Raw genomic sequence first — 23,207 nt, 5'->3', positions numbered from 1 at the left:
TTCCTTTGGGTTCTTCTGAAGGAACCAACCTTCAAGGCATCAAAAAAAGGTGAATGTCCTCTTTGTGTCATATGACGCCAGGTCAGGTTGGATACCTGTAGTTGTTTTTTTTATTCTTCTCGGACATGCATCACTTTGGGGGCGCTGGAGGTTTTTAACTATCCTTTTCTTAGTATCGCAATCAATCCTGTCTTCAAAAATGGCTAACACAATGAGGTGCTCTGACAGGTACCACAGTGGTGTCGGCTTATAGTTCTCACAGACTGGTGACCAACTTCTTGTATGTGGTGAAATTCCAGTAGGTTCAGCAAGTCGATGTCGTTGACAGGGGCATGTGTACCCTTTAGTGCTTCATGCCTGTACTTGATGTAAACTAAGCTGACATACAGAGCCATGTGGGTTACTGTGCGTCCCTTACTTGGTGTTAGCTTGGATTGTTGCCGAAACGGGTCTACCGTACTTTTAGCGAGGAAATACCCTTCGCCATCCACCTGGCATGATGAATAGGCCATGGAGCTGCATTCCTGTCTGAAACATTTGTTCGATCCAATGCTCCAGCAACTTCTGACGATTTGAAAATGTTAATGGTGTCATCTTTTTTAAACCGTTTCAAGTGAGGGGCAACAGTTAGAGAATGAGTGCTACCAACAGGTTTAAATTCGTCTTCATCTTCCGAAGAGGATGATAAGGACTGAGCAAAAATTTTTGAAGTGTTTGCTCCTTCTAGCTGGCGCTGTTTCAACTGATATCTTGGTTCAATTTTTCGCGATCACTTTTCCTGGTTCTATGTTTCTTTAGTGCGAGGTAGTGATCGAAAAACTTTGAAAGTTTCTGGACACAAGCATCGATCCGCTGAGTCGGGATTCGAGCCCGGTCCCAGATCTCCATAACTGTCTGACAAGTCAAATTCAGACTCGTTGGTATTGTTTGTGCTTGATCAACATGGTGTACAGCACTAGAAGGAGTGCGTCCAACCATATAGGTAATCTATGTCTTGGCAGGTTTCCAGTTGGCTTCCCTAAAAACCACACACCAGGATTTGTTCTAGTTCCAGCTATATGACCTGAAAAAGAGACACAAGTTTGAGTATTGCTTCCCGTCGGAAATCACATCAGAGTCTGCAACATCACGAAATACAGTCAAATTTAAGGTTTTGCTTTCGATCAAAAAACTATTTTTCAGATGATGATCGTGTTCGTGATGAAGTCATTAAGATAACACAGAGACTGCTATATCACCTAAAATGCTCTATTCGAAAGCAAAATGCAAGCAACATGTATACAGTACGCATGGCTCTGTTTGCTCATGATTAACACAGTATGCACATTTGGGCAACCTCTATATATTATTAAATCATGCTGAAATATCGCCCATAGTTTTGCCAGTCCATGTGGACAAAAAACATGCTTGTGGAGAATATCCATGACCATTCGATTTTTTGACCTACTAAGGTGGACCACCCTTATATATATATATATATATATATATATATATATATATATATATATATATATATATATATATATATATATATATATATATATATATATATTTCTCTTGGCTGATGGCTAACAGGACATCTTGACTGATACAGTTCATATTTTGCACAACATAGAGTAATCAGAGCAGGGATACAATAGCAAACAGCTAAAGAATTTCTGGAAAAAAAAAAAAAGATGGGTAACATAGTAGTTTTGCTCTGACTTTCATTTTCAATAAATTGCTTTCCAACGAAATTTTGACCGTGAAGTTTGATAAGCTCTAAATGCTGCACTTAAATGGTAGTAGCTACAATAAATCCAGTCTAATACACAAATATAATGTACCTATATTACATACAGGCACTGTACTTTCATGACCTATGGAATTAAAACTCGTATGAATTATTGTATTATGAATGAATTTTTAACTGGGCAACAGTTAAAGAACCAACACATCATTATTAATTTCTTTAACTAATCCTGCTTATTTCTGGTTGATGCAGTGCTATCCTCAGGTGACTCCACAGTCCGAGAAGCCGAATGGTTTCTTGTAGACCAGGAAATCATTTACTACACTGGGTGGTATTCATTTAATCAAATGGACGCTCTTTGGTCTGATGGGTTAAGGTGGTTCAGTCGTATGTAGATCATAAGAGTTTGCATCTTAGAGATGGTTGGGATTTACTGTTCACATACTACTGCTTGGATTGTTCACCCAACACTGCTCGTGGATGAGCAACTGGTCATTTTATCCTCAAATATCTGGATTAAGTGGCCTCGCCCCGGGCTCCTATGCCCCAATGGGTCAATAAAAAAAAAAATTGGTGATTGGTGGATAGGTATTTTAATTACACCCTGCCATTACAAATAAACTACCTCCCCTACAAGTAAGAAGGAACGTTGTCTCCCTTGCATTATTTTAGAGATATTTTTATGGCAAATGCTCAGACGAAGTTGCGTTCATGGTGCCACGTCTCCATGCCTTACCTCGTGCTACACGGGCGTCTGGTAGCGCTCATGAGTGGAATGTCACTCAACCATACTTCTGCCTATCAGAATTCTTTCATTCCCCGAACTGCATCTCTCTGGAACTCGCTTCCCCAGAGTTGTTTCCCTCCAAACTTCAACCCACAGCTGTTCAAGTCTAACTGTTACAGATATTTCATGAACAGTGGTCACCAGTAATCTGGTGTATGGATAATTTTTTTTTTATTCATTTGTTTTTCCTTCCTCTGTTCTGTTATTTGAAAAAAAAAAAATCCATCAGAACAGGCTTATATCTAAGAAGAAGAATTTTTCAGTGTGTACAGTTTAGCACAAGCATTAATGCAGTAGACCTCCTGTGTAAGCAAGTTCGAGGACAGTGCGATTCGTACTTACAAACTTATAAATTGCTCTCTAATTCAAGCGACAGCTATTTAAACCATATATTCACGGGCTTGTCCTGCTTAGAATTCGGTCCCCTAATTCCGTGTTTCCATCTCCACAAACAGTCGCTCTGGATGGTGATTTGCTGGTCCACCAAGTGTCCTCACCTTCCTCTTTGGTTGCCATACTAATCAACACTGTATCCAGGATCTAAGCTCATGGATGGGTATATGCTTACGATTAGTCAAACGATGGGGGAGGAAGGGTTGCGACATAGTTAAACCCTTCATTCTGATGACGATTTTTTTTTTTTATATTCTTGCTATCTCATATCAAGAAAGATTATTCGAAATGAAGGAATTCGATACAACCTTAAATAACCAATTAAATGAGAGAGATCTTCCATAAGTTGAATAAAAACTATTTGGTGGTAGCAAGAATAAAATTAAATAATAAATCATCCAGGGAAGTGGGTAAAATTCCCCCCCCCCCAACAAAGTTACGGTTAACAACATATCAATATAAAAAGGTAGGTATATACCAAATGCCGATGCGCAGCTATGTAACGAAGATGATCCTCATTAGGAATTATTAACATATTTCATGTCTATATTTATCCTTTCAGAAACTGTGTGTGTGTGTGTGTGTGTGTGTGTGTGTGTGTGTGTGTGTGTGTGTGTGTGTGTGTGTGACATCGCCTGGCCCCCGTAATAAGATTCTGCTATCAATGCAGCGACCCAAGTGCAGAACTATCTTGCGTTGTGAGATGCTTATGAGGTATGTATAAAACGAAGTGCTTATGGATGCATGAGGTGTGTGGAGTGGCTCTCATCTGGCATAATGCTGCAGTCATACACCAACCTTTGTGGCTAATGATCTCTAAGCATAAATGAAACCGTTTATATGATAATAATTATTATACCGCACCATGAAAACAACGCCATTACTATGTAGATGCTTAATTAGTTACGTCTGTGTGGTGTGAAGAAGTGTGTTTACAAACAGATAGGGCTACAATGCTGCACTGCACTATGGCACAGCAGACAATTAAGTCTGAGGCTTAATCACGTGTTTCGAATGACAGGGATGCTAAACTGAAAAAAAATAAATAAAATAAAAATAAAGACTGTGAACAGGCTGCAGATTGCAGCTGATATATAATATCAATATCTATCTATCTACCTACCCATCCATCTATCTATCTATATACAGTATATTAATATATATATATATATATATATATATATATATATATATATATATATATATATATATATATATATTGCCAGACGCCTCAATCCCGTACGGGGTGGCCACAAACAAATCGCCTCCACGTCGCCCTGTCCCCCGCCCTTTCACTGCCCTGCTCCCAGCTCACACCCCCCTCTCTCATATACCTCTCCACCCCATCCCTCCATCTCATCCTCGGCCTTCCCCTCCCACTCCCCCCCCACCAACTAACTCATATGCACTCTCCTCGTCAGTCTCTCACCCTCCATCCTCTCCACATGGCCAAACCACCTCAGTGTGTTCCTCATAACGCTTCCTATCACATCCACATCCACACCACAACGCTCCTTTATATCCTCATTTGTCAGCCTGTCTCTCCACGTGACTTCACCATGCCGTACCCTTCTTTTTTGTTGTTACTCTTGCGACACCACACACTGCTTTAGCATTCCTAACTAAGCAATCCCTATATGCATGCCACAGGCTGTCCAGATCCATATCATTCCAATTCACTGATTCTAACTCGTCCTCTACTTTGGTCCTGCAATCATCTGCCACTTCTTTGATCCTCAGCTTCTCAACTTTCAGTCTTTCACCCTGACTGCTCTTCCCTCTCTTCATCCACCTCACTCCTCTCAACCTGATCTTGCATACCACAATCATATGATATGACAGACCTCTAAATCGTCCTCTCACAGTCCTCGTATCAGCAACCATTCCCATCATCGACCTCTCTACGAGCACGTAATCAATCAGGCTTCTTTCAACACGATCCCCGTTTCCTCTATACCATGTATATTTATGTGCATCTTTGTGTTTGAAATACGAATTACAAATGCACAACCTCCTCTCCTGACACATATCCTTTAGTCAATTCCCATTATCATTTTCTCCTGGTACTCCATAGCAACCCATTATGTCATCCTCAGGACCAGTGCCTACTCCTCCGTTCATATCCCCCATCACGATTACTTTATAGCTCCTGGGCATTTCTCCCACTACTTCACCCAGCTCATCCCAAAACCTGTCTTCCTCTCTCTCACTCCTGTCCTCACACGGTGCATACGCTACAATCACTGCCACTTTCATCTTCTCAAACTTGAACTTCACATACATACACCTCAAAATGACACATTTGCAGTCTCTCATTCCACTCTGCCACACCTCATTCATCAACAAAGAACTCCTTCCTTCCATCTTCCTCTCCCATTCATTCCCAATCATACACATTTCACACCCTCCCACTCCTCCACTTCGCACCCTTTCATCTTCGTTTCACACAGTGCCATCACAGCATATCTCGCACTCTTGAACACATTCACCACTTCCACCCTCTTGCTCTCCTCATTAACACCTCTCACATTCCACATGGCCACGCGAGTCTGCCCATTTGGTTGGGGCCCTGGGCAGGTATTGGGCCCTCCGAGGCTCTCTGAAACAACTGCCATGATTTAGTAATTTTGGATAGGGGAATCTGGGGGACACTTAACCCTGCCAGAAACCCCGGTTATATGGTTACCTCCCAGCGTAGTAAATGTTTCCTGGGTACAGGAAACCATTTGGCTTGTCACTCATTTTGTAGAGCTCATATGGCATCACTCTACATTGAGCGAGTGGATGATGGGCGCCCCCACCTACCACACACACACACACACACACACACACACATATATATATATATATATATATGTATATATATATATATATATATATATATATATATATATATATATATATACACACACAAACACGGTCAGAACCATATTCTACCACGTTTATCAGTGGCAGCACCCACAGGAAGCAGGCTCGTAAGCCACTTCCAGTCATCACCAAGCACTGGAGAGTGCACATCAATTCAACCCCAACATAAAGTGTATGGACGCATCCACACGTGTACTCAAACATATGTTGGCAACACAGCTGGCAACATGTTCGGGAACATGTTTCCAACAGTATTTGGACAGATGTATGAAAACATTTTTCAGTGCAGTTTCGAACACTGGCACCAGAGGTGATGAGATAAGTGTGACCATACGAGGCAGCTGAGACTTCATCATGATGTTGCCAACATGATCTGGACGCTGCTGTTCCCAACATGTTTGCAGCGTGTTCGTTACTGTGTTGCTTACATGTTGCCAACACTTGCTTGAGCACACGTGTGGACGCGCACTAAGGTGACCAAGACCTCCACTATGCAGCAAAAAAAGTAAAATCACCTTTGACACTTCACTGAAAATGCTAATTTTTAAAAGCACTCTATCATTCTGGAAAATCCTCTCCAACTCAACTGGGTTCACATAACCCTGAAGCGCTTAATGAAAGTGCTGCCAAATCTTGACTACGAACTGAGTTCTTATAGCTCGGGTTCCCTTCAAAGGAAGAAGTACTAGTGGAGAGGATCCTGAGGTGGGTAGCATCATTGAGTGCCACTGAGATCTCCGTGCAGGCGCATTAAAAGTTTTTGACCGTACAAAAACGTGTTTTATAACCCTCTACCAAGGTAGTCTCGGCACAGAAGAAAAATCCACGAGCTGGAAACGGGGGCACCCTGATTCTCTAACTCAAACCCAAACTCTGCTATAATTCAATCTGATTGTGCCTAACTGTGAGAACACTTGACCACTTCTAGGCTGGCTGCACAGATGTCAAAAGCCCAGGAAGTCTGCAGGCAAGATGGTGTAAACTAGGTGCCAGCCTGAAGTAGGGTCCCCAGTGGACTTCGCAAGACAAGGTAGTAGATTATCGATGTTGCCTTCTCTTCCAACACAGTGGCGAGGAAACACCGTTATGTATATGGGGAAGCTTTGTTCACCAGTTTTCTCATCCATGCTTCTAGGACTGAAAATATGGTTTGGTGTCCGTCCTATGGTAGCTGGTGAGATTCATTGTACAGTAAAATACACATGACTGGTCGCCTCTCCTGCCTCTCTCATGACTGACTCATAAATAAAATGCAGTGGTCTCACAGAGGGCAACCCAACACCCCCAGAGGGAGCCAATGGAGGGGCAAATACAGCGCGACTGTACTCTGGGCGACAGGGACATAAGTCCTCCCGGGCCGTGCGCCCCTAGGACCCAGAGCTCGCCCGCCGCCACCATAGCAGGAAAACGAGACTATCTTCCAAGCAAGCCGACCACCAACAACCACGGGGTGGGGCTATTACTCTAGCTCCAGTTAGCACCCCTGAGACGGCCGGTAGCCGCTCAACCCTCCTACAAGAGACGGCCTGCAGCCGCTCTGGAGGTAACAAGGAGATGGCGGCCGGTAGCTGCTTCCGCCTTCATCGGGAGACGGCCAGAAGCTTCTCTGAAGGTGCCCTAAATGAGATGGTCTGTAGCCGCTCGACCCTCCTACAGGAGACGGCCTGCAGCCGCTCTGGAGGTAATAAGGAGACGACCGGTAGCCACTCTGAAGGTGCCCCTAAAGAGACGGCCAGTAGCTGCTCGACCCTCCTACAGGAGACGGCCTGCAGTCGCTCCAGAGGTAATAAGGAGACAGCTGGTAGCCACTCCTGCCTTCATCAGGAGGCGGCTGGTAGCCGCTCTGAAGGTGCCCCTCAAGAGACGGCCTGTAGCCGCTTGACCCTCCTGCAGGAGAAGGCCGGTAGCTGCTCCGCAGGTAATAAGATGGCTGGTAGCCACTCCAGCCTTCATCAGGAGACAGCCGGTAGCCGCTCTGAAGGTGCCCTTGAGTCGGCCTGTAGCCACTCCCTTCCCGAGGCCACGGCCAGTAGCCGGGCCTTAGCGACGGCCGGTAGCTGCACCCCTAGAAGGCCACGGCCAGTAGCCGGGCCCTACGGTAGGAGACAGCCGGTAGCCGCTCCTCCATCAGGTGCTGACTCCTACCCACGAAATCACGACCCAGAGGGAGACTTCAGCCTGGAGGAGTATTGGAGGGGCCCTGTGACTACCACCAGGCTCTTCTCGCTGCAGCCGGTTCCTGAGAGGACTCGCCTGACGGATCCCAACACCCCGACGCCGCAGCCCACTCCTGACAGCATCCCCAACCGCCAGAGACTGAAGCCCATGGGACCTCCCGACCACCCCCAGGACCCCTGGCAGGTCATCCCTAAACCCCGATGCCGGAGATCTTTGTCCTTCGTCAGATGCCTGGGCGAGAGGTTCAGGCAGCTGTTCAGCCCCAGCCCTGAGGGGCAGACTCCTGCCCCAAGCCCTGAGAGTGCAGGACCCATCGCCACCAGCAGCCCCAGACGAGAGAGGACGCCCGTACGCATGATCCCGTGGCCCCTGAATACGGAGGCCTGGCGGAACTCAGCCCCGTCAGTAGTGAGGCTGAGTCATCCCCGCCGCCCTTTTACCTGACCGCCATTGCGCCCAGTCCCGAAAGTGAGTGACAGTGAAAGCACAATGTCTGCAATATAGTGAAGTAAGGGCAGAACAGTGAGTTATCAGAATATGGGAAGTCAGTGAGAAAAGCATGAGTAGTAATATAAAAGAGAGGTGGAATAAGTAAGATAACAGTGAAACAGGGAATACCGCAGGACAGTGAAATAAATGTCTGTCTAAGTGAACACGCTACCATATAGTGACACAGCCTCACCTTAAGATCATACGGAGGCCCCAGTGCAAGAACAATAATTAACGACACAACAGACAAACCAGTTAGACTGCGAGCAGTGAAAACAGTGCCACGAAATCTACCCGATTTAAAGAACCTAGACTTTCCCAAATAATAGTATTTAGCTTCACTGCCCTAAGACTCCTGATTGTAGTGCTATTCACCTTACCCGATCTTGTCCTAAGTAGTATCCTGCGCGATACTAACACCCAACATCTAGGCCTTAGGATTATAATTGTTCAGCATAACTATTCTTGTGACATCTACCCGTTCCACTGTAGAATTTAGCAATACACATGTAAGGTTGATGCCTTGAGTTTTTGTGTCCTGCCTCTCTCTTATTTGTCTAAGCTCCGGTCTAGAAAGAGAACCCAGCTACAAACTAGGTGTTAGAGGGACGGGAAGCCGACCCTAAAACACCTAGCATTACAGTAAATTCTAGAATGGCATGTAGTGGACAAAGGTGCATAATATCATCCACAACTGGATGATGATATGCATCTTTGTACATTATGTCACATTCGAGACATGAAAGAAAGGCACGTGATGGAAACGAACTTCTGCTAACGAATGCATATACGTGGGGCTGCAACCTGGAAGGTGTGGTGCCTTCTATGTGTAATCCAGGATACCTAGTGATATGGTACTACTCTCTTGAACTTTGTATAATTTCCCCACACCCTGCTGGGGGTAGGGTAGATTGTTTCAGATTTGCTTCTATCCGTGAATCTAGGAGGTAAGTGTGTCTCTGGATGGCTCTAAGTTCTTTGTTCATTAGATCTGTGACCAAAGACACTAGAATAAGAGGTCTTTTGCTGGGCTGTGTTGTTTCTTCCATGTAGGGCAGCCGCAGTTCAGTGAATGAGCAATACTCTTAATATCCAGTTTGAAAAAAAAAAAAAAAGCATGATGGATTCTCTCATACAATCTGATATAAAGGTGACAATGATGTATGGCAGTTGCTTATCCCTGAGAAGATGAGGTAACAAGCTCATAACTACTCCAGCAAGGTAACGGTCGTGGTACCTTTATCTACGAAGCAGAAATTACAGTTGTGTCATACTATCTACCTTGGTTGAGGCTGATGTTCTGAGGTCTCAGCTTCTGTGACATTTCCTACTCTGTTATCCGCTAGCGAAAAGATCCCCGAATGCATGTTCCATCTGCAGCCAAAGCATTATATTCTTATGTAAATGTGAGCTGTGATTTCCTAAGGTTTACTCCCTCCATCAAAAATTTCACCTTTCTCGATTACTCTGCGCAGTCCTCAGGAGATCTGGTTTTGGCTAGCACGTCATCCAGGTATATGATGATCACATTTCCCCGGATCACGAATTAGGCTAAGTCCATGTCACACGAATGAACACTCATGGAGTGATGCTTCGTCTGAATCTGCACGGCTTTCTCGGCCCTGAAGGCACTGAGTTCTTGGTCTTCTGATGATGTGCATAAGAATTCTGTTGATTTATTGTCATGAGTCAATTTTCCCTTTGACAAAGCCTGTTGGTGAAGATCCTTAAGTACGTCAAGGAAGGAGTCTGTTCAAAGATGAAAGGTCTAGCATAGTTTTTTTTTTTTTTTCCCTTCTGAATTTTTCTTGTCTCGGAGGCATGCCACAAAAATTAAGACTGTTTTGTCAAGTACTGGTTTATGTCTTCTTGGATCAAATCCACATTGGAGGGGAGGTCATGCTTTAGGAGTCTGTAGTATCCTGTCATTGCTGGGGGTATGGAGGTGGGGTACAAGGCTGTTGGGTTTGGTGGAAATTAGTGTAGCATTCTTGGCTTCGGCCATTCATTTGACAAGAAAGAATAACGGAGAGGTGGCAATGTTAGAGTAGTCTATGACTGCATCCTTATGTCTCCTGTCTCAAGAAGTGGAGAGACTGATGGATGTAATGTGGGCAAGTGTACCCTTATCCCTTAAGATGAGCCGAAAGGATAAATGTGAAGTGATGTAGTGAGCGTGACTGCCTCATTGCAATTGCTGAGGGAAAAACAATGAACACATGGGAGAGTGAGGAGTGGAACGAAGGACGACGACACATTGCCTTGCCTATTCTGGTGGTGATATGGAGAGGGGAGGACACCAAAAAACACTGCTATAAAGGAGGGGGGGGGGGACAACGTTCTGAAAACTGCAGTAGGCCTACATGATGTGGAAGTTGCTGCAGTCACTGTCAATAGTGTGGCTAAGTTAACATGGATGATTGCCCAAATACTGTTTGCTCATTGAGCTGAATGCACCCACTCACTCGTAGCAGGTTACCTTACTGCTGTTAGCCTGAACAGCTAAGAGAAGTTTTTTTTATGATGTGTCACCTATGCCTACTTCCTCCACTTTTCCCCTTCCTTCTGCCCGAGTTCACGTTTTAAACAAAGAAGGGGCAAGGGCTGGAGGCATGCAAGAAAGTTGTTCCTTTCAGAAAAAGTGAACAAAATTGAGGTAAATTCAAATTCATGAACCGCTCATTTTGAGATGCCTGGAAATGTTGCGTTTAAAAGACTGGAGGCCACAGGCAGAGGGAAATACAGACTAAGGAAGGCATTCCAGAACTGACCCGTGTCATACATGAAGGACTTGGAGTAACGGTTAGCTTGTGAAAGAGAAAGCTGGACAGAAAAGAAGCGAAAATGACTTGCCAAACGGGTGATGCGTGCCCTTCATAACTGAAGGATGCAAGCAAAGAGTTCAGAAAAGCAGTTATAATTGAAATGGCGATAGCAATGGGATAAAAATGCAACACTGTGGCTAAGAGAGAGGGGTTGAAGGGAGTCAGTAAGAAGAGAGAAGTTGTAGACCTAATATTAAAGGACTTTTGGTATGACAAATTTTTTTTACGATTGTGACCTATGACCTTGAGATCAAGGTCATTCATATTAAGCGAATCAAGTTCACTCATGACCCACTACATGTCCACCGAGTTTGGTCAAAATCGGCCAAATACTTTCTGGTTTACCGGTATCACTTAAAGGCATGAAGCGGCCATATTGATTTTCTCCAGTATCTCGAAAACTATTTGTTGGATCTCGATATCAATACCCAGGTGCACTAGTATATGATGACGACTACATACTGGACCATTTGCAAAGAAATCGATTCAGTAGTTCTTGATGCGTAAAAAATAATAATAATAATAATAATAATAATAAAATAACATTGAGGGCGCTAGTGCTAGGACGATGATCATAGTTATTATTATTATTATTACTATTATTATGTTGTGCCAAAGGAAGCCTTCAGCCAAAATACATCATTCCTGAAAATTTCAAGTCTATCTCGAACGGTTTTGGAATGTCAGACTTCTAGATCTTCCCCCCCCCCCCAAAAAAAAAAGAAGAAATCTACAATATCAATAAGAACTCCAAAGAATGTGCAGTTTTTAATAATAATAATAATAACAATAATAATAATAATAAATTATTTGTTCCACTGAGTTGCTAATGCCCTAACTGGAAAGTAATCAACTGATATAACAAAAAGGGTACTTCACAGTAAAAAAGCATGCTTACATTATTAATTGCTGTGAGCTGGCAAGATCTCCATTTAATACTGGAAATACGAAAGTGACAAGAGCTAAAACTACAATATTACCGCACCTGGTGAAATATTATATTGGTGCCTAACAGGGCACACCATCTTCACTGTGACAGTTGGATATTATTTGTACTAGAGCTTAAAATGTGGATAAAGTGGAAACTGTTGCCATGCATGTGCTAGAGTAAAAAGCTTAGTTTTCACGCAGTTTCTTCAAGACACCAGTTCATGTTAAGCTGCACTTAGCAAGATGGTAATCTAAATACCTTAAAGTTTACTTCTCTTGAAACGGTAATTGTGTCGTTTATATCATCACTTGAACAAGCTTTTCAGGTGACGTATTTATAGTTGTTAATTTTTTCTAAATTTTGCTTTGATACGAGGACTGTTTACTAGTTGTTATCATTATGTTCGTCATGGTTTTCGTTTCTCGTATAAATTTATGTGTAATAACAGCAAATTTAATAACTCACACAAAAACTAGACTAGCGTAACCACACGAACCAAAAATAACCCTCATCCAGTTATTATCAGGTTTTGTTATATAATGCTAAGCTTAGGTCTAACTATGCCCCGGTTAGGCTGTGATCTTGGTTTGGTTAAGCTAAATTTGAGCTGGTTTCTGACCCTTCAGCATGAAAAAGAATACTTGCATGGGAAATGAAGCCGAGAAAATATATATATATATATATATATATATATATATATATATATATATATATATATATATATATATATATATATATATATATATATATATATATATATATTTCATCATCATCACCAGCCGTTTGAGTATCCACTGCAGGATCGGCCTATCCCTACCGAAGAGGGGACGATACAGCCAATGTATCTCTACCAAGTGGCTTCGGCTGTCTAGTAGAGATTGTATGTTGGATGAGAAGTGCTTGTAAATGTGATTGTAATGTTGTACTGGCTTTGGATATGTGTGTAGTCTGTGAACCAAGTGTAACTGGCCCGCGCAAGCCGACTGGGTGCAAACATACTTTATACAGTAGTATGCGACACTGGTTCAACCACAATACCCGTGGTGTCCGCAAATGCAGTACATGGCCGGGAGAACGCTTCCAAAGTTTAGTACCCTGGCGGGGCACAAACCCTCGCTCTCCAGTGTGCGAAAATGCACACTTTACCACTGCACCACAGAGGCTCCATATATATATATATATATATATATATATATATATATATATATATATATATATATATATATATATATATATATATATATATAATCATCATCATCAGCCATTACAAGTCCACTGCTTAACAGAGGCCTTCCCCAACCTTCTTCACGAATTCCTTGACCTAGCCAATTTTTGCCACGTTTTCCCTGCAAATTTCTCTATCTCGTCTCTCCACCTCCTGTCTGGCCTTTTTCTACTACTCTTACAATCTCTTGGTGTCCAGTCAATTAGCCTCTTCCTCCATTGGTTATGCCTTATTCTTGCTACATGGCTTGCCCACCTACATTTCTGTTCTTTTGTAACTTCTATAATGCCTTTGACTTTAGTCTGCTCTCTCACCCAAGTTGATATTTTCCTGTCTCTTAAAGATATTCCCAACACTGTCCTTTCCACTGCTCTCTGAGATCGGATTAATTTATTTTCCATCGATTTTATCAGTTTCCAGGTCTCACAACCATACGTCATAGCTGGAATTATATTCGTTATATACATTTCGTTTCATACAAAACGGCAAGCTACTATTCATCATGTCTTTGTGTTTACCGAAAGCTTTCAGTCCAACTGTAATGTGTCTTTCTATTTCGCTCTCATGATCTTTCATTAAGTTTAGTATTTGCCCCAAGTAACTGTACTCCTCGACTTCAAGAATTTCTTCACTTAATCTGATGACGCTCTTTGGTGTCTGTGGATTATGCATTACTTTAGTTTTACTCCGTTCATTTTTAGCCTACTTTGAGACCTTCTCTCTTCAGGTCATTTTACATCTCTTGCAATGTCTCTGCTGTTTCTGAGATTAGGACAATGTCATCTGCAAATCTTAAATGGTTTAGCTTTTCTCCATCTATGCTCATTCCTTTGTTTTTCCAGTCTAGCTTTCTGAAAATACTTTCCAGGTATGCTATAAAAATTTTTGGTGAAATTGTATCTCCCTGACGCACGCCCTTCTCAATCTTAATTTTTTCCGAGTCCTTACGTAATTTAACTGTAGCAGTTCCCTCTTTATATATGTTTTCGAGCAGGTTTACAATGTTCTTATTTACTCCTTGTTCTCGTAATGAATTAATAATTGCTATGTGCTATGTGCTCCACTGAGTCGAAAGCCTTTTCGTAATCAACAAAACCTAGGCAAAGTGGTTTATTATATTCTATAGTTTTCTCAGTTAGCTGGTTCATTGTATGTAGATGATCGGTGGTCGAATACCCACTTCGGAATCCTGCCTTTTCACGAGGTTGGTTTTCCTCCAAATTTGTTATTCTGTTCGTGAGGACTTTCGTGAAGAGTTTGTAAATGACTGATAATAAGCTAATAGGTCGACAGTTACTGAGATCTTCTGAATCATCTTTTTTTGTAAATGAAAATAACTATTGCATTACACCATGTTTTGGGAATTTACTTTTTTCTACATTCAGTAAATGAGTCAGCAAGCCTGTTTTGTACTTCTACTCCTGCATCAAACAGTAAATCTGTTACTATTCCATCTTCTCTCGGAGCTTTCCTTCTTTTCATATTTTTAAGAGAAATATTTACTTTGTCTAGTGTTACCTCAGGTATTTCACTTACGTCAGTTGAAAAGTTAGCCATTGGTACTACTGTATTTGATGCATACAGTTCTTTGTAAAATTCTTCAACTCTTCACCATCTTATCTCTGCTTTTAATGACTTCACCATTTTTGTCTTTCAGTGATGTACTTTGTTGCTTTCCTAGTGCCATTATACTTCGGACTTGTTTCAGACTTATTCCTTTTTTGAAAGTTCAAACCCGTACGAACACGAGGTTAGGCTGCCCCACGCCACAGTCTAATACATTTAAGGGTTGATGACCTGCCATCTCTCCATTGGTGGCATAAACAAGAAGAAGAAATAAACTCTTGGGGATTAAACTATGCAAGGCCACCAATTTGCCTGGAGCGTTCTATATACCATGCACCCTTTTCTGGCCGCATGCCCTTGCTGGCGTCAACCCGTGTCATAACAGGATATGATGTGTGGTGTGTAAATTGTATGTAGTGTGTAGTAGACCGTTAGAGAAAAGTGTTTGGGAAAGTATGCTGGCCTACTCTCCGTGTTAATGACACTCAGAAAGAGGTCAACAAATAGGGATGGTCAGAAGCTCCAGCTCTTCCATCAACGTCTTCCCTATCCTCCTCGGGACTACCGCTCTGATCGACTGGATCTACAGTCTACTCCCTATATACAGTACAGGCTATATATACAGTATAGGCTATATATACTGTATATATATATATGGAGCCTCTGTGGTACAGTGGTAAAGTGTGCGTTTTCGTACACTGAGGAACGAGGGTTCGCGCCCCGCCAGGGTAATAAACTTTGTGAGAGCTCCTCTAGCCACGTACTGCTTGGCGGACATCAGGGGTTCTGTGGTTGAACCAGTCGCATACTGTAAAGTATGCTTGCACCCAGTCGGTTTGAGCGAGCCGATAACACTTGGTTACACACACATCCAAAGCCACGGCAACACTACAGTTACACTTATAAGCACTTCTCACCCTACATACAATCTTTACCAGACAGCCTAAGCCACTTGGTGGAGATACATTGGCTGTATCGTCCCCATTTCGGCAGGGATAGGCCGGTCCTGCAGTGGACACTCAAACGGCTGGCTGAGATGAGATTTTATATATATATATATATATATATATATATATATATATATATATATATATATATATATATATATATATATATATATATATATATTATGGTGGTCTGTGAATAATGTTCCATTAGAAACTCACCTGACAGTATCTTATGTGTTGTGGGGACGGCTCAGTCTGCTGGGTGGGAGTGGTTATGGAAATGGGAATTGAAAGTGAATGTACAATGCAGGGTGGACACTGATAACGCTGACTGAGCCGTTCCCGCACTACTGTGGAACAGTAGTCAACTGAAGAGATGTATCTATGGTCCTTCTATTTTATGAAGGGCGTTTGGGCGTTGTCCCTCTTGGGAAGTCCCCGTCCCACAGTGTTGCAAAATTTTGTACGCGTTTGGCAGAGAGGCGGCCAAGGAAATTCCCAAGAGGGACAACGCCTAAACGTGCTTCATAAAATAGACAGACCATAGTAATGATCATCAACTACCGTATCCTGGGTCAAAGAAACTGGTTAAGCTAATGTTAGGTTGGTCATTCTTAAGAAATGCAATTATTTTATACTTGGTACTAATTTATTCATGTCCTTACATCTCATAATAGAGAAACGAGCTAATGGGGTATACGAACACTTTTTTCTTTCCTTCCTACTCAATGATGTTGATCTTCCTAGCTTTCTGAGGGTAAAGAGGGCAGGACTTGGGGGACGAGGAAATTGTTGGCTTGAACGTGATGGAATTAGTAAAACTGTAATTACGGAATTAGACCATGATACGTCCAATGAGCGCTTTTTAACTGAATTTGTGCGTAATAATTTTCCTATCATTTACATGGCTGCCGGTCAGGCAGAGTCAGTTGCAATGGGTCTGTCCCCCTTTTCCTTAAAGAAAAAGAAAAATAAACACTGGCATAGGATAACAGAAATTGCCCACGCCAAAAACATATCAATGGCCACGGACTGTATATCTCTATAAATGAATCCGACTTTTATTTCATATTTATTTTTGACAATGCCAGAAACGCACACATGGGGCACTGGGCAAACAGTGAACGATGAAGGGTTACATTAATGCCTGTCGTCTTCACAAGGATCATTAAGAGAGTCTGTGAAGGGAGGACGCTTGTGTGAACCCAGGAAAAGAGCTAGGTAATGAGATGTTATCGGTGTTGTTGTTGGGTTTCTCGTGGTGTCACTGAGGCAGAACCCCGAAGGAATGGAGGAAACCGATCATCCTCGCCGGAGATTGGAGATCGGCACCCTGGTCGCCGCACTCCCGGTGGGTCAGGTGTCCCGTGACAGCAGCAGCGCTGGGGCATCTCTCTCCACCGAGACGGGACAATTGGAACGGTTTGGCACCAAGGAGATCCCCTGGGAGGTGGTGGTGGTGCCATCGCGGAGAGGCGGAGTACCACGAGATGAAGATAAGTCTCAGTGGGAAAGATATGGAGGAAGTGAAGTGTTACTGGTGCCGGTATCTAGGAATAAACACAACAGCATATGGAAGGAACCCGAAGTATGCCATACGACAGGAGAGGGGGCAAAAATACTGTAGCAAGGGCATTCAGAAGTATGTAAAAGAAAAGACAAATATCTGTTCAGGCGACAATGGTTAGGCACGTAGGAAGGCATACACAGAGCTGTATGGATGCGAGACGTGGGTCTTGAATGTCATGGACTGAAAAATGGTGGAAATACTGGCAATGAAGTACCTACTGTACAGTCCATATATGACGTGAGATGGTTTGTCAGAGTGAGAAATGACAATGGATGGGAGACGTGTGGAAGGAAACCTACAGTCGGTTTGGTTTCATCTCAAAGAACTTGGCCACCCTCATAACTTGAAAACTAAGTCGTGGTTGCATGAAATTCGACGGACCTCAGTTATGCAGTAGGAATGAGTCTCCTTAGTTTTATCTTCCAATCTAATTATAGTTAGCCATCAACTAAGCTGATGACGGTGAAGGGTCTGTCAGATGCAAACAAACTGACAACAGTAACAAACTGGAATGATATGGTTTATGGGGGATGATTCGCCGCCAGTGATCTATTACAGGCAGGGAAGTGGTTGCGACTCGGGTAAATCATAAATCACTGGGGCCTCGTATGGTTAAAATTGCCTTGTGCAAACCTTTACAGCAACTGAGAGAATGAATGTAAGTCAGTGAGGTTGCATTTTCCTGTTTTCCAGCAACGTTCTGCTAGAGAGGGGTAACAGCGAGCATTATTTCCAGCGCCTTGCTAGCTTACCCATTTACTTTTACAGATCTCCTCCTAATTTCTCCTACCGTGGTCAGTCCGATATTGACCACTGCCCATTATACAATCATTACATGTAAATAAATCACTTAATAACACGAGATTCATGGACATGCTGATATCCACAGGGAAAAGGGAAACACGACGTAACCCGAGCGCGTTTGTGTACGAGTATTCACATCTTCATGGGAAAGCGGTGTCATGGAAAATACTGCCACTCACAGTGTGAACATATTCGCTATATATATAACAAAGCAAAGGTTATCGGAAATATAAAACAGAAATAATGGATAAACTAAATATTTGACTCTTTCTTATGAACAATAAACTAAGATGTGAACAGAAAGATACAGAGACTGATGGATAGACAGAAAGTTAGATGAGTAGATGGATGGTTGGACAGAGATACATAACTAGATGTAGATATATAATCATGGGTCTCACAACTAAAACTCATTCACATAACAATTATTATCTCTAAATCATCTCGGCCACTAAAAAGCAATAATCCTATGTGTCACCCCTTTAAAAATCTCTGTGTGGGACCAATGACGAAAACAGTGACTTCATTGTCGGTCGCGCTGCGTGGCTGTGATTTCCAGTGAACAGAGACTATTCATTCCGGGGTTTCCAATGATGCCGTCATGCACAATAATTTTGAAAAACACACACAAAAAAAATAACAGCTGAAGCGAGGATAACACTTGGGAGAGTACGAGTATGGTGAACTACGCTCTGTATATGTGGATCTAAACATAATAAAAATCGGACACCAGTATACGTATTTCAACGTTTATTAACGATAAAGTTTATAGTTATGTAAAACATTTTATCACTTACGTCTGGTGATGTATCGGTACTTTAAACTATAGCCTTCCTAACTTTACATGATTTCATCTAATTCAGAAGAGATTTCTCGAAATGGTGAGTTTAGTTTTATCCGTTTTTAACTCCTTCACTTCAAGAGGTCTCTCATGAGCTGAAAAATCGTCAGTTACCAGCCTCATATAAATGAAAAATACGTCGTCAGATTGAGAGTATTTAAAATACCTCATGGGGAGAAGCCGGACCCCGTCTTCCTTGGGTGCAAGATGCTGGTATTCCATATAGTTAGATCAGGTTACCTTATGTTCGTTAATGAGGTTAATCTAATGCTCCTCATACCTCTCCCATTAATGAAAGAATGATTAAATACCGTAACAATGCATTCTGTGTATTTCTGCCGCATCCATAAGGGCAGCCAAATATAACGCTTGTCCTTGTGTACCCCTTTCCCTCCCTCACTGAGTTACTGCACTTCATGAGGAATGGGGTCCAGGCCTTATGGGAGGAGTGTTAGGAAAACCAAATTTAGCACATTGGTAGACATTTCCCCCGGCCACGTTTCAAGTAGAGTGGGATCCCCGAGAGCTGCCGTCCACAGGGGTTGCCGTCCCCCAGTGTCCCACCCAAAACCGCTAGCCACGGTTATTTATTTTTCTTTTTTTTGTTAACCTAGGAACACGAATTTTTGCATAATGGTAAAGCTTCACTTGCACCGGGTTATATGCATGATGGAACCCCAGTAGTCTCGGTCGAAGTCATTATGCACTGGCAAAGTTTTTAACCGAACACAAAATTTTGCATATATTAATAATGTTCACCCCTACCACGTTTTACGAAGTGTGGAATCACTGAGGGACACTCCTCACGGGGTGGAGGCAGCCCCCGTGGGTCCCATGAAAGCCATTATGCACGGCCTTAGTTTTTAACCTAGGAACACAAAAGTCTGCATATTGGCAGGCGTTTACCCCGGCCACGTCTTAAGCACGGTGGTACCCTTGATGACAACACACCACGGGCGGGAAGGGGGGAGGGTGCAGAGGGGATAATGCCATAGTTTATACCTATGAACATGAAATTTTGCACAGTGGTAGACCTTGAATGAGACGACGTTTTTAACAGGTTGAGACCCCAAAAGGCTACTCCCATGAGGTAAGGGGAGGCCCCCGATGACCACCCCCCACGAGTAGGGTGCATAACGTCATACTTCTTACGTAAGAACATGAAATTTTGCACAACGGTAGACCTATACTGGGGCAACGTTTTAGGTAGGGTGAGAACCTCAAAGACCATCTCCAGGGAGGGTGAGCCCCAAGGGTCTTGGCATGGTTATGGCTTTTAACCTTGGACCATGAAATTTTGCATACTGGTAGACGTTTGCCCCCGCCACATTTTCTGCAGGGTGGGACTCCGAAGGTCACCCCCAAGGGGGGGTGCCCCTGAGGGGACCATGCCATAGTTTTTACGTAGAAAAGAAAAAAAAAAATGCAAGTCAGTAGGCCTTCAACCGAACCATAGTTAATAGAGTGGGACCCCGGGAGTTTGCCCCTCCGTCTCCCATGTACAAATATTTATTTCCCGTTTCACTACTGAAGGAAAATGTGCGGTTACCACAGGCGTCCTTCGTCTTGTTACCCTATAACTAATATTGACCCTGAAGCCCTGCCCTCTTTATTCAGAGCTTAAACCTGTCAGGAATGCCAAAAGTGGTTATTATTAATCAACGCAATCTAATAACACCATAGTTTTGCAAACAACCATATCCATATTTTATGAAAATTACTGCCTTTCCGGAACATGACCGAAAATGTAAAGTTTACAGAGCTGTCACTGATAAATGAGTCTTGTTTGTTTACATACGATACTATTTAAGATATTAGATACCTGTATAAGAAAGTGAGGCTATTCTGTGCTAATGTGAAGTGATCTGTCACCAACCAGAGTATGTGTTCTGATGTCTCGCCCTTATGTTTACCAGTCAGCAGGATACTTAACCCACATACACACCTGTGAGAAAGGCGATGTCGTCCACATCATGGTCGCTCATGGTAGGGTCCCGAGAAAATGCTGCTCCTGCTTGCCCGGGCCCACCAAAACGCAACTGCACGCTAATTTTTGTTACCCGAAAAGTGCTGGAGCTGTGAGATGAACGTAAGACTGGTAACTACAAGGCTGACATATTATTTTTGAGGTTTCCGTATGCTAACCACACAACCACCATCTGTGTTAAGACTCTTGCAGATAACTAGCATTTTCTACTACAGTAAACACGGCACAAGCTCCATCTCGAACTCTCATAGCGTACTACTAGGACCCGCCAGGTTCGAAATTAGTCAATGTACAGTCTTTTCCATGTATTGATCTTACATGCTTACAATTTTAGAATTATTAGAAACAGAAAATTGATACACAGTGTCAGTAAATAGCGAAAACATACATGGAATAACCGTAGATTTCAACTTTTATTTTTCTTTTAGTTATCCTTCGAAACACCTAATCAATACTTTTTAGCGGACGATATTATAAAGAACGGAGAGTTTAATGGTTAACAAATATTTTTTGAGAAGCTATTGACCTCAAAGCTTACTTCGATGTCGCAAAACGGGACGTCATCCTTGATGAACTTGCCTATTTGAGAGTCTCTGGCCGCTTGTCCCGCTGGCCTGGCTACCTATCGCGATAGCTAGCTTCCAGTCCAAGTGCAATTAGTAACTACAGTCTACAGGTATTTCAATCTTGGTTGTCCCCAGGTTTAGAGCTTCAGCTCCCTCCTCTTCAGCCATCACATGAATAGCTTCCTACCACGCTTCAGCATCTCATAGTTAAGTTTGCTTGTGGGTTGATCATCAACACTGTCAAAACTGAGCTGTGTTCCCAGTCTCCCACACACAAACTTGCCTGTACAACCGTCATCCTCCTCGGCACTCATCTCAAAGTAGTACACGACTATATACACATCTCGGCATCCCTCTCTCCTCAATTAATCTCCCCAAGCATGTCTCCATCCTTTGCACCCACCTCCTCAACAGATTTGACCTTCTTGGCATCCTCATTAATGGCTCGCAGGGCGTAAGCATCCCCATTGCTCGTACTCATTACCTGTTGTATGTTCTTGGCTGTGATTCCATCCCTCTCTCCCTTGTCTCCTCCGAACAACTCAGACCTCTTGAAATGCTTAACATTTTTCACTACCCTTGGTCTACCATAGTAGTCGTCATGCTCTCTGAACTCAATCTGTGTCCTGTTACTGATCACATTCTCATGCTCGGTGTCTGCTTCACCACTCAGTGTCTGACCACATTTCCGTCTCTTGTTTCGTCCTTTTCCTTCCAAATGGTTGATGTTCTTTTTGGTACCAGCCATCTCGACCGGGTCCAGCACACTCACATCCCGGGCGTGGCTTCCTGACCGCAAAGAATTTATTAAACACTATTTTCCTCTCCAGCTCTCTGGCAGAGATCCCGCCAGTGTCCGTACTGATCCCGGCACTTCCATCCTCACTGATCTGCTGCACACTGCATGGACACATACATCTCCTACAACTCCTGTTATTCATTGTTCCACCGCTGCTAAATGTCCACCTATCCCTCCTCAGTTCTCCATCATTGAAACCCCCAACTCAGTAGTCCGTGCCTGCCCTATCCATTCCATTCACGTTTTTATTGAAGGTTTTGTCCTCGCTAATGGCCGGACGAGGGCTCCTTTGCCCTGTCTTTACTGAATTTGCTTCTCCCGTCTTTCCCACACCCCCAGTTGGGCCAGCAGTGCTAACTGTGAACCGTCTGCTCATATCTCTGCCCTTGACTTCCTTATCTCCCTAGAATCTCAGCTTAATCATCAGCGACTCCAGCTGGGCCAGTAATACTCAATGCGAACTGTCTGTTCTTATCTCTGCCCGTGACCCCCCCTCTCTCAAAAACTCTCAGTTCACTTATCAGCGATTCCAAGCAGTCCTCGCCTTATTCGCAATCCTCCTTGCCTCCTCTCTCCTCTTCTCTCCTTCCTCTACACCCAGCTCCATCAGGCTCACGTCCTTCATTTCAGTCTTTTATATCTGAATACCGGCCCATGTTGGTCACACCGGACACGACCAAGCAGATCTGGCTCGAACTG

The 23,207-nt window shown here is 43.1% G+C and overlaps 1 protein-coding gene across 1 annotated transcript in view; it reads right to left on the bottom strand.

The window, feature by feature from the left end:
• The window catches only part of LOC145393456 (endoplasmic reticulum aminopeptidase 1-like), a 172,777-nt gene extending 151,605 nt beyond the window's left edge, over positions 1-21,172 (bottom strand). The window contains exon 1 of the mRNA XM_080267555.1: positions 21,102-21,172. Within this exon, the coding sequence (XP_080123681.1) occupies positions 21,102-21,141 (40 nt within the window). The 5' untranslated portion in view covers positions 21,142-21,172. The remainder of the gene's footprint in view (positions 1-21,101) is intronic.
• Positions 21,173-23,207: the final 2,035 nt, after the last annotated feature.

This window comes from Coenobita brevimanus, chromosome 24 (assembly GCF_032717465.1).
Source record: "Coenobita brevimanus isolate Jiangsu-jjx chromosome 24, ASM3271746v2, whole genome shotgun sequence".
NCBI lineage: Eukaryota > Metazoa > Arthropoda > Malacostraca > Decapoda > Coenobitidae > Coenobita > Coenobita brevimanus.
This window is presented reverse-complemented; position numbering and strand designations above follow the sequence as displayed.